The sequence below is a fragment of the Telmatherina bonti genome, assembly GCF_933228915.1.
Source record: "Telmatherina bonti genome assembly, chromosome: 1".
Classification (NCBI taxonomy): Eukaryota; Metazoa; Chordata; class Actinopteri; order Atheriniformes; family Telmatherinidae; genus Telmatherina; species Telmatherina bonti.
In genome coordinates, this window is record NC_136619.1 from 32,136,425 (window position 1) to 32,149,148 (window position 12,724).

At 34.6% G+C, this 12,724-nt stretch overlaps 1 protein-coding gene across 1 annotated transcript in view; it reads left to right on the top strand.

The window, feature by feature from the left end:
• Positions 1-1,866: 1,866 nt before the first annotated feature.
• Positions 1,867-12,724, top strand: part of cdkl5 (cyclin dependent kinase like 5) — a gene marked incomplete at its 3' end in the record, with an annotated part of 40,913 nt that continues 30,055 nt past the window's right edge. Inside the window, exons 1-2 of the mRNA XM_079243515.1 lie at positions 1,867-1,909; positions 6,095-6,129. Of these exons, the coding sequence (XP_079099641.1) occupies positions 1,873-1,909; positions 6,095-6,129 (72 nt within the window). The 5' untranslated portion in view covers positions 1,867-1,872. The remainder of the gene's footprint in view (positions 1,910-6,094; positions 6,130-12,724) is intronic.

A 12,724-nucleotide genomic window follows, 5' to 3' on the forward strand; every position in this document is an offset into this window, starting at 1 on the left:
TACTTAAATATCAGCACAATTAAAGTTTTCTGTCACATTTAACTGAGATCCACAGAAATGACCCAGTATGGGGGCCATTAGAGGAAAACCATTTGAAAATCAGTAGAACATGGGAATTGTAAAATAGGACAAAGTCACTCATATTTTCTGCACAACAGATATCTGCACCAAAACTATCAAGACATTTTATAAATAACCATCTGGTAATTTATACCAGAGTTTATGCAAAATATCCAGCTGTCATATACATATTTCAACCAACTTTAGACTTTAAACATCCTGAGCTAAAACTTCAAATTTTCTATCAGCACTCAAGGTTATAGTCAGTACTTTGATGGATCCTCTGGAATTAGTGGTGCCATTTATAGACTTAAACTTTCCAAACAGCTTCTGTACCATTGCAGAGCACCGTATTATTACACGTCCACTTCTTCTCTGTCAAGTCACTTCCCCTGTGGAATTACTGGGTGGATTCTTAACAAGCATGTTGGATCGCATAGGTCCATAAACATTGGCACAAAGCAATGTCCTTCACACTTTCTCTGCTGTCACGGAAACTCAGATTTATATTGGAAGCTGTTATGATGAGTCTTGCAATACTGTCTGTTTTATTACAGACTAGATTTGGAAGCAGCTGAGGATTGCCACCTCAGCTATGATCAGTGGCACAATGGGTGACTCTGTACATTGGGTTTAGTGCTGCAGCAGTGTTTCCTTCACCTTTAGTTGATCACCAGGTTTTCTGTATCCCGTACCTCTTTATAAAGTTTAAAAGTCAGATTAATCAGTTCCTCATTTAGTTCTTTCCCGTGTAGATTCAATCATCCAAGAGGTCTGGAACTGAGATGATCTGATGTTTGGATATCATTTTGACCATTTGCATGTGGTTACATGAAAACTTCAGATCTGCTCAGCCTTCTTACTCTCATAAATGACTAATTTATATTTTAGCAATATCTGCTTTCACTTTTGCCTTGATGGTCTTCTGCTGTGGGGATATGGTTTTTTTAGTTGTTTTTAAAATAATCCAATATCCAACCTTGAAAAAGAAAGTTCCTCATTGAACAATTTTATATTTTTCTGATATAGTTTAGATTAGTACTCACTTCTGTTTAAGTGTACATTCACCATACAATGAGAAAATTGTTGCACCCTTCAGACTGATGTGTTACTGATTGGACTATGTCATAAGACTTGTGTGGATGTAAAGTTTAAGTCATCAATAATTCCCATTTCTATACAATTGCATGCCCTAATTAGTAGCTATCAGTGTAAGATTTATAACCAACATGCTCTTGCCTGTCAAAACAATTATGAAGCAGGACACTGGAGACCTTTTGACGCCATAATTGATCTGTTTTCTGTTGTTTGTTCTTTCTTTTCTTCCAGATGTGCCTACCTGGAGCTTTGGATAGAAGTACGAGACTGACATAAAGACATGGAATAAGTTAACCTCTAAAGATACTTTAGTCAGATCTGTATAAAAATCAACATAAAACAGATATATATATATATATATATATATTTTTATATATATATATATATATATTTTTTATATATATATATATATATATATATATATATATATATATATATATATATATATATATATATATATATATATATATATATATATATATATATATATATATATATATATATATATATATAGGATATGTTTCCAGGTGTACTGGGGAAATAGTGAAGCTTTACTTGAAGAGGAATGAAAATGGCATGTAGTCAGGAGCTTGCCATGTTTTTTCTGGAGTCTTCAGTTCACTCCATCAGCCGCTGGTCAAAGCAGGAGTCTCCTCACTAAAACCCAAGCCCCTCATTTCACCTGCTGGAGGAGCCCTCCTTCTCGGTGATGTGATGAATAAGTTTGAAGTCCTTGGGATTGTGGGAGAAGGTGAGTTCATGTCACACAACATTTAACTAGATACAGTTGTTAACCTTAATCTCTGGTGATCTGTGTTACACGGGACACTGTTATGAAATTCAGTGTATTTTGCATGAAAATGTTCAACATTGTTTATCTTAACCTTAAAATATCTGTTGTCACATAATGTATCTTTTGCATTTTTCTCACTGCTAAGCTTTGCATTTTAATAACAGTGCAAATGAAATTTTAAAGGTTTTAAACTCTGAGAGGCTGGAAATGTTTCTAATGAATGAGATTGTTCTAACAGTAGGAGTGTCATGTTTGTTGAGCACACATGTTAAGTTAATTTTCAGGGACTTTTGTTTATTCTATCTGCTTAGTAAATGGACTATTAATTCAAAACAGGTTTTATATTACATGCCCTTTTTGATGGGTTCATCTTATCTGATATTAGGAAGAATCTTTCCTGTTTCTTGACCTGATTTAACTTTATATTAATGCGAGCTCAAAACACCCCCCATGTTAGCATGTTCTCCTTGTAGTTACTTTAGCTCTAATGCCATCTGCAGACTAAGTCAGATTTTCTTATATTCTGATGTTCTGAGTTTCTACTGTGTGACAGACACTTTTTTTTTTATTCCCTAACTCTTTTCATTTAGTTCTATTTTTCTCAAGATAGTTGCATCAATGTAAGAAGTGTTTAAATTCAACACATCTTACATTGGTGTTTCAGTTAAAAAGTCCTCTTGCAGCTCCAAGGGGCATCATCCACCCACTTTCTGCTTGGCAACAAGTGTTGAGCTTCACAGACTGTAACAAAACCACGTTTGGAAAAAGCTGTATTTGTGTCAAACAAGGTTCAAATCAGATGTATTATTTTAAGATGTTACATTGAAGGGATACAAAATGTAATTTACAAAATGTTCCTAATGGCCGCACATATGTGTATGTTTGTAATCTGCAAACAGAGAGAAAATAAGAGAGGTTTATAGCTGCTCAGAAGTTACTTGTAGCTTCTTTATGGTTTCACAAAATACTCTTGAGTGTTGTTTTTTTAGTCTATCCTTTCTGTGAATATTCTTGTCTTTAATATCATGCAGAGAAAGTTTCATAATCTTTTACAAACAGGTGAGCATCAATAACTGTTTTCTGAACTATTCAGAAATTTCTTTTGTTTGCTTCATGATTCACCTCTACCAACATTTGTTGTTAACTCACACATTGACAGCCCCTGTTCCTAAAATAAAACAGGGCACCCACTCACACCTAATTAATTTGGCAACTAAAAACACCTGCCTCTAATTTTGCCTTCAAACTAGCTGTCTAAAATGCATTCTTATTAAGCATGAACAAATCTACATTTTAGTGAGAAATGAGAAAACATGATTGTTTATTTTATGGTGGACTATTAAAATTGTAAAAAAAAAAAAAAAAAAAAAAAAAAAGCTGCTGCTTCAGGAAGGGAATAAATTGCTCTTATACATTATTATAATATCTGTTATGCTTGATGACTGTGCACAACCTAAGAAACATGACATTGTAAGAGATGAGGCCAATTAGAACAACTGCTTCTTTCAAGTGGTACTGCACAGTGACACAAGCATCTACCTGGAAGTATTTTGTGTGTTTTTTTTACTTTTCTGTGACTTTTCATTCCTGTTTTTATGCAAGACAACGGGTACACATTGACTATCCTGTGTGGAAACCTTACTACTTTTAGAAAACTACAAATATGAAAGATATTTAGGCACATTAATGACTGTAAATTGATGACAAGCTGGACTCTACAAACATCCATATCCATTCATAGTTTTATGAATAATTTGATCAAATAAAAATTAGGTTAATGGCAGATTACTGCCACTATTTTAAGCACTTGTGTTGTTTCCATCATTAATCGAGTAAGGTTAACTAAGAGTTTAATCTCAGAGAGAGCTGCTCTAATTTTGCCTTTAAACTAGCTGTTTCATGTAATGTTGAATCATTTTCCTCTATGAATTCAAGGGTGACCATACAGCAGATGCTGCTTTCTTTTAATTCTGACATTGACCCTGATATGACTAAAACCAGCTGTTTCTGTCTAAGAACACTCAAAGCAATCAAATGACTCACTAAGATGGTCATGTTATTTATTTATTTAGAAATGCACATTATAAACAAAAAACCTTGTTGATAAGGTAATCAGATAACAAAAGTACATTGTCTGATTAAAAATATTTTAAAATGCATTTTTCACAGATTAAAGATCCTGTTTATATGTATGTATAGTGAAAAACCATAGAACTGTTTTTATTGGTGTCATAGTGAAACTTTCAACCACACAGTAATATTTCTGAAACAGATAAGCCTCTACGTCTGCATTTCTTTTGTAGTTGGCTTCACTTCTTGTAGCTGAATGGATGGCATTCTTCCCTCACTCTTATATAAGAAGATGGAAGAACAGAATGTTTATTGAGCTGTTTATAATCCCCACTCTTTATTCTGTGTCAGTGTTTGTTAGGACACGTCAATCAGAATGTCTGATACACAAAAGACGAAAATGCATTGATGGAAGAGCAGTTTCATGGTTTTTGTTTGTTTTTTAAACCAACTGTCTTTAGATATTATGAGCAGGAAAATCTCAAAATCTGAAATTGTGAGAGAAATGTCTGTAAATTTATCAGCTTTTATTCATTTTTTTCTCCTTAGGGTTTTTAATTTCCTAGTTAAATACACTAAGGGCCAGATTTACTGACCATAGTTGAAAATCTGGTGTTGAAATGAAAAACTACTGTCTGGATTTGTTTAAGAATTTGCCATAATGATTAACCCTTACCCCGGCCCACTAACACTCTTCAATCATGAAATGCAACATGTTACTCAGTGTAATGGTCCCTTAAGAAGTGGGTATGCTCTCAATTTTTGCCCTTGTTTTAAAAACAGAGAATAGTAGCCCAGAAAAACATTTTCAGAAAAAATGACAGGTAGGATCACTCTGTTTAGTTTCCCCAAAAATCAATCTTTAAAATTGCTCGTTGTCACATAATTTCTGCTCTTCGGTTTCAGGGAGGAAAAGTTATGAAATGACTAAACAAATACTGGCACACAGACTAGTGAGAGACAGGCTCATAGACAGACATACATACATATATCTTTATTATGTCTATGTATAGGCTGAAGTTAACGCAGCTGATGGCTAACTGCACAAGTGTAGCATAGGTAACTTAGCTGAACCGCTGGTCAACGTAGATACATGTAGGGACATTTGTAAAGTAGCATCATATTGGGTTTAAAAGTGGGTATACTCAATAGTGACTGAAAAAGAAATGGTTATACTCCATATACCCGTGTAGAACTGTTTTAAGTTTAAGCAACTTAAGAAATAAACAGAATCCTCATTGTGTTTAAATCACCATATTAGACACAGTTAAAAACTGACCAACTTCTGATCTTTAACAGATTTTCTCAGTTGTTACCTCACATCTATACAAACCTTGTTACTGACCTTGTTAGATTTCTTTAACTGCTGTTTACATCAACTGTTTATTCCTGTATCCTTACAGTATATTAGCACAATGCTGATACAGTACATCACTGGCATATTTATCCACTTCTCACAAAAACTACTTACTTAAGTAAAATAAAAGATCATATATTGATTTTTATATTGGCTTTGTACATTATTGCAGCAGTAAGGGATTAAGTTGGTAGGTTTTGGGTTGGTAGCTTTGATGGCCAAAGACCAATTAATAAATGTATTTAAACAGAAGTATAGGCAGCATTAAAAACTATTAGCAAAAATACTATTAGGTAACACATGATTTAAATAGTGACAAAACAAAGTTAGAAAATATATACAGAAAAGCATTTATGTTGGATTAATGCTGCCCCAGTATGCTTACAAGACAAGCTAGGAAAAGTGAGATCGACCAAATAAATAGTTAAACAAGTCTTATAATAATGGTGAACACTTCTTCTGTTTGAGCGATGACAGAACATGATCATTTCTGGTGTGTTATTTGTTGAAGTTATCAGCATAAGTGTTGGTTAAGTGTGTGGGAGAGTGCCTCCTCCTTACTTACTGTTGTTCCATTGGTCGTTCTCACCTATGGTGCTGCTTTTTAAAATAAACTTCTTTATATAAGGTTAGAAGCCAAAACATAATTACAGTGTTGAATCTTTACCACATGTTAATCTTTTTTTTTTCTTTTTTCTCTATTTCATGTTGCCCAGGAGCATATGGAGTGGTGCTTAAGTGCAGACATAAGGTAAGGTTTTCTGCTGGTCTTACTGTAATATGTAAGAACATATTTCTAGTATGCAGTATGGACAGTGGATTCTTTGTGGGTGGTTCCTTGGATGTAGAATTAAGAATACAAGTTGCAATTCTTTGAAGGAAATTTGATTGCTTTGACTTATTTATTTATATATGTACAGTAGTTTATGTGAATTTTCTTCTATGTATTGCTTTGGACAATTGTGGTTAATACAGTCATGTTTTGTGTTGAAAATCCAGCTTGTTTCCAGTTTGCATGGGGCACACTGAAATAATCAGTCATTAGAAAGGCTATGTGAGTCTAAAATGAAGCAATGTATGGTATTGTTCTTTTAAAGTATGTATCCTCAAACTCAACCTGATGCAAGTGATGTTTTAAAGAAAAAAAAAACAGCTCAGCAAAGATAGACACCTTGGTGGAAGATCTCAGTAGTTAGTTTAAGGGGGTGGGAAACAGAATTGTATATGAAAAGACAATTGCAGAGAGGCTCAGTCTTTCGTAAGTTAACATGTAGAGGGATTTACCATTTTGCAAACACTATGTTTGCAAATAATTTCATATTTTATAGACTGAGTTTCATAACACACAGGTGCAAAGAAAGGTTTTTGAGTCTGCCTTTGTAACAAGTAACAGTACAAATTCCCCCTTTGACAAAAACTTTGTTGTTAAGTTTTGAAATGAATTCTTATTAAGCATGAACAAAGCTATATTTCAGTGAAGTAGCTTGCTTAAGAGATGAGGCCAATTAGAACAACTGCTTCTTTCAAGTGGTACTGCACAGTGACACAAGCATTTACACATTGACTATCCTGTGTGGAAACCTTACTACATTTAGAAAACTACAAATATGAAAGATATTTAGGCACATTAATGACTGTACATTGATGACAAGCTGGACTCTACAAACATCCATATCCATTCATAGTTTTATGAATAATTTGATCAAATAAAAATTAGGTTAATGGCAGATTACTGCCACTATTTTAAGCACTTGTGTTGTTTCCATCATTAATCAAGTAAGGTTAACTAAGAGTTTAATCTCAGAGAGAGCTGCACAGGTGCTTTTATGTTGTGGGATAACATATTGCGATGTTAGTAAATTGCATTTGTTACTTATCATGGAAGATTAATAACTAAAACAAATTAAGTAAATGAGAAATTTTGATCGAAGAGGGGCACCTTTAAAGTGAATGAATACTACAGTGCTTAGTGAGAACTTGAATTTACATTTTTCTTTCGAGGCTTATGCTCATTCTTAGCTTAGTCAGACAGAGTAATGTTATTTTTCATTCTATACTTTTATTCTATACTTCTATATCTTAATGGCAGCACGGTGCTGTGGTGGTTAGCACTGTTGCCTCACAGGGAGAAAGCCTTTGGTTTGAATAACAACTGGAATCAGCCCTTTTTGTTTGCAGTTTGCATTTTCTCCCCATATTTGTGGATTCTCTCTGGGTGCTCATGCTTCCTCCTGCAGACCATAGACATGTGTGTTGCATTAAAAGGTCACTTTAAATTCTCTCTATAGCAACAGTGTTTTTTTTTTACTCTCTGTTTGGCCCTGTGGTGGAGTAGTGACCTGCCCAGGGTGTACCCTTCCTTGTCCCTGGTAGCTGTAGGGATAGGCTCCAGCCCTCTGCAACCCTGCATTGGTAAGCAGGCAGATAAAATTGATGGACTTTTCTTCTTTATAATAAGATTATTGCTAATTTAATGATCTCATATTTGTCTGATTTAGCTCAGATGGGTTCATAGGACACATGTACATCCATACATTTGCCATAACACCTTACTCCAAAAGAGGATCACAAGGTGAGAGGCAGGGTACCTCCTGGACATGTTGTCAGGCCATAGCAGGGCCAATACAGAGCAACAAACAACCACTCACACCTATGGAGAATTTAGAAACCCCAATAAGCCTAACACATGTTTTTGTACTGTGGGAGAAAGTCACAGTACCCAGAAAAAAACTGAGCATGCTGATTCAAAACAAAATGCCCCAACTCAGACTTACATTGCTATGTGGCAATGATGCAAACCATCACACTTTTAAAAACACATTACGAAAAATATTCTTTTATTCTCTAATAAACATAAAAGTCTTCAGATCATTTACACAGCTCTACACAATTACAATTGCCTCATGCTAGGAGTATGAACAATTAGTGTGTTACCTGAGAGGTAAAACTTAGGGCACGCACAATCTCTACCCCAGAGACTTTTTATTTTATATAATATGTATTTTATAAAGTCTTAAAACTTGAATAAAGGGAGATTTTTTGTGATAAGGATTAATAGGTGCACCAAAGAAGAACGGTTGTCTATAACTGCAAGGAAATGACATTATTAGTTACATATTATCTCCCATATTTGTGACATAATAATATGACATAATTCTTCCAGATTGACGAATAAGACGAACATGTCTTAAAACAATAAACGAAAGCACTATAACACATAGCAGGAAAACAGAAACCAACACAGAGAAGTGCTTCACCAGTAAAAACAAATTATAACTCGAAGACAGAAAATATAACATCTTTTTACTTTTCAAATCCAGGACATTTGTATGTAGACAGAACTTGAACCCTGAACTTAAGAACAATTATCTCAGTGAGTTAAGGGGTTGTTAGAACCTATTGTTGAAATGAAATCCTCTGATTTCAGGCTAACTTGAGAGGTTGGTTAAGAAACCATCATCTGAGATTCCTTAACTTCATATAAAAGGGCTCAGTTTGTGTTATCATTATTAGTATTTCAGTAAACATTGTGCAGGAAAAACTGGCCAATGCCTAAAATGTTGATATCTTTACATCAGACTATAAAAATAAAGAGCCAAATGTTGTCATGTTCCCAGAATCTCTACTTTTTGAAGCAAAAGTTTTTTGCTTGTCTGCTAGATATAATGTGAGAGACTGCACATCAGAGTGCCCCACACTGACAGATGCTTGTATTAACTTAATGAAGTCACATGCAGATAAGTCCAGGCTGGCTCAAAATGGACATAAAGACAATGTGTGAAGAAATATGACAATTATTGCAAACCAAAAACTGTACCCCTTTTTTTGTAAATCATCTCTTTGCAACTTGGTATGTTAATTAGTTGTAACTATTGTCTGTGTTTTCTGCCAGAGGCATACAAAGATCAGGCTTAGAACCCTGGAATAGATGGAAGTCCCAACAGGGGCGTCAGCACCCCATGGTATTTGGAGAAAACAAAATAAAAAGCTGTTTGTAGCATTATGTCTCTGTCAAAAAAAAGAAGGCTTTTAAATTCTTAATGATAATTGTAGAAGAAAATGCTTTTAAAAGTTTAGCATCATGGTCCACAAATTGCCTCCAGTGAGACTGCTTTGAGCAAATATGTTTCATGAAATAGTGAATTGTCTCACTTTCCGTGGATCAGCTTATATTGACACCAGCCTCAAATGGCTGCACATGGAAGTGCAGCACTTGGAGAAGAAGAAGAGTTGAAATGAGATGGGTTAGTGTAGTTTTATTTCTCAGACGTTCATTGTATTGTGCATGGCTGAGGCTAAATCCTGGTTAAATGCCAGCGCCTAGTCTGGCCGATAAGCTAATACTAGCCATGTTTTTATGCAGACTCTTTTTTTTTTTCATTCTGATTGAAATAATTATGAATAAAGATCTCAGATCAGCTGTTTACAGGTGACATGATCTATTCCAAGCCAGCAATTTCATGACACTTCATTTAATCAAAACTGCCATCTCACAGCCATGTGACATGTGCAGATCAAAAAAACATGACATGCGTCATCAAGCCAGTCTATCTATCTAGCTTTATTTGCCACCATCTAATCATCCAAGAATATTGAGTTCTGTTAAAGTTTGCATCAAAAACAACCTCTGCTGCAGACCAGTCCTGTGTGCTCTGTTTAGACGCCATATTTTAAAATGTGTAAATGGTACTGTGCACGTCAAGACAGAGAACATGTGCAAAAGATGTTCCATTTTAACACTTAAATGCCAAAACTTCACTTTTAATCAGTTTCAGATAATCAGCATTCAGCATATTCTACCCCAGTGAAACTGAATGAAACCAGTTTATTTTGATTGGGGTGTTTATATGGAGAATTTTTCTTTGATCTGGGCCTCAAACCAATTCTTTTCAGAATATTAGGCTCCAAGGTAACTCATCTAATGATAACTGAGAGGTTGTGTACTAAAAAATATGAATTCTATCCCTGAGATTTATGCTGAGACTCATAAGGCAATCTCGTACATAAACATATGCTTCAGTTGGGAATTTGCTAAATGGCTAAATCAGGTGATCAATTATTTACCTTTCCTTTTCTTTAGTCAGAGATTAATCTATTTTGAACAACACGACAAACTGGAAATTTGTGAAGAACTTGCAAGGATAATGGATCACAATATTAAGTCATATTGTTTTTTACAGAAGATGAAAATGGCCTTGCTTGAACACTTTTGGAACAATGAGTTAATTATCTCCACTAAGTGATATAATCATGCAAACTAATCTCCTGACTTTTTTCTCCCCTTGCTCTCATGGTCCAGACTTTGTTGCAATAACACTATGCTTATTGGTTAAAACATAAATCTGGATGGTAAGAGATCACACAAGTCTCTTTTCCAAGCCTCCATCAATCACTAAAACAAGCATTTTAAGTGCTGGATACGGGAGATTGTCTCTATGTTGTTTGATATTACAGACGCCAAACAAAGCAGTGTGGAAGTGTGTTATAAATCCACACAATATTACCTAAAACTTCACACTAGTCTTAACAATATGTCATTCAAGTTTTTCAAATATTTAAATTGCTATACGTTTTAGAGATGTTTTACTATATAACATGTCTCTGTGTTTACTGTACTACACAAAACACAATTTAGCAGCTCCCAAAATATGTCTCCTCGCTTTCACAGCACATAATAAGTCTCAGACATTAAAAAAAAAAGGAAATGAATTATTTTCCTATCATGGCTTATTTTGATTTTTTTGGACCACGGATGTGTTATTCACCGCATATCTCCACTACATGAATTTTTAACTAGTAGGTGTCAAAGTGGAGCCACGTCAAACTCAGAAACCTTTTGTTTTCACCAACTTTCTAAGAGGTGACACGCAACATCATATTTCCTTTTCATGGGTGGGGGGGGTTCATTATCACATGTAAAGCCAAAGACTCAGACCATGGCAATGAAAGGGCTTTTTGTTTTGCCAGAAGAGAACAGTTATTTTTACTTTTCTCAGCTAGAAACAGGGCAGAAACAAGGTGGCAGAGGGAAAGAGAATGAAGCTTTATGCGTGTGTGTGAATGAGGGAGAAGAGGAGATGCAGAGGGAGCTATTGACTATAGAGACCATACTGTTGGTAAATGGGTCACCCTGTTAGGTGTCTACAGCAGAAAGAATATTGGGACTATAAATGTTTGAGACTCACATGAGCTTAAACCCAAACAGGCAACACTGATGACTTAAAACCATTCTCAAAGAAATGGAATTATCTTAAATGTTTTGGTATTATTTACATGCAGTGTGTGTTTGACGCAACATTTAATTAGTCAAACAAACGTGTGCCAGGATTTGTGTGCTGTTCTGCCACTTTATGCAAGTGTTGTATTAGCGTATGTGGGTGTTTGTATGTAGGCTTTTGTGTTATGTTGAATTTGTGTTTTGGGAGTGACAATACCACAACCTACACAGTAGCCAATCTCTAGGTGCATATATGATGTCTCTGTGCAATGTTGTTGTGCAAGAGGGCTTGATAATTAATTAGCGGTGATAATTGAATATTTGCTTTAACAGTATGTCGGAAGAAAGTCAAGTTGTTGCTTAATGTTTAAAAAGATGAAAGTAAAACTAAACCTCTGTTCCGCTTCAGAGCGCATCCACAGTGCAAATACATTGCAAAGTAATTTGTAAATTTATTTGAGTTGTAGATTTTGGCAATCTTATATATTAAAACATCGCTAGATAGTCTGCAAAAATAGTTTTTTGGTCAAAAGATGTAGATCATAAAAGGGTTTAAATTCAAAATCAGTGCCCACAAACAACTTTAAAATATGATTTAGAGTGATTGAAATGAAATGTTAGATATATTCAATTTAAGAATAACAATAGAGAAAGATTTCACTGAATGGTTTTTATAATCTGTTGTGTTACAGTCAATTATCAGATATTCCTAAATACTATTATCTTATCCCTTGTGGTCATATCTAATATTTTACTGAAATAGTCAAGAGTATCCACAAATGTATTGCATGAAAGTCCCTGGAGTAATTGCTGGAGTAAAACTGACAAACATGGTGTGTCTTGATCTATAAAACATTGGGTTACAATATTGAAGTAAAAAAAGGGTTTGTATCAGGAAACTGGTTATTTTAGCATTTTGGACCTTCGTTGTAAAGCTGCTACATTTTCTGTTGTGGACAAAAGTAGCTATTACATGTTGCTACGGTAAATTGTGTAAAAGATTTCTTTCTGACCCCTCTGCACCATGATACATCAAATATTAATGTATAATGTATCACTGTTAAAAAGGTGAAACATTCAAGCTTTACTTTTTAATGTTATGATTAAAATCACCATAGAGTCAGCAGAC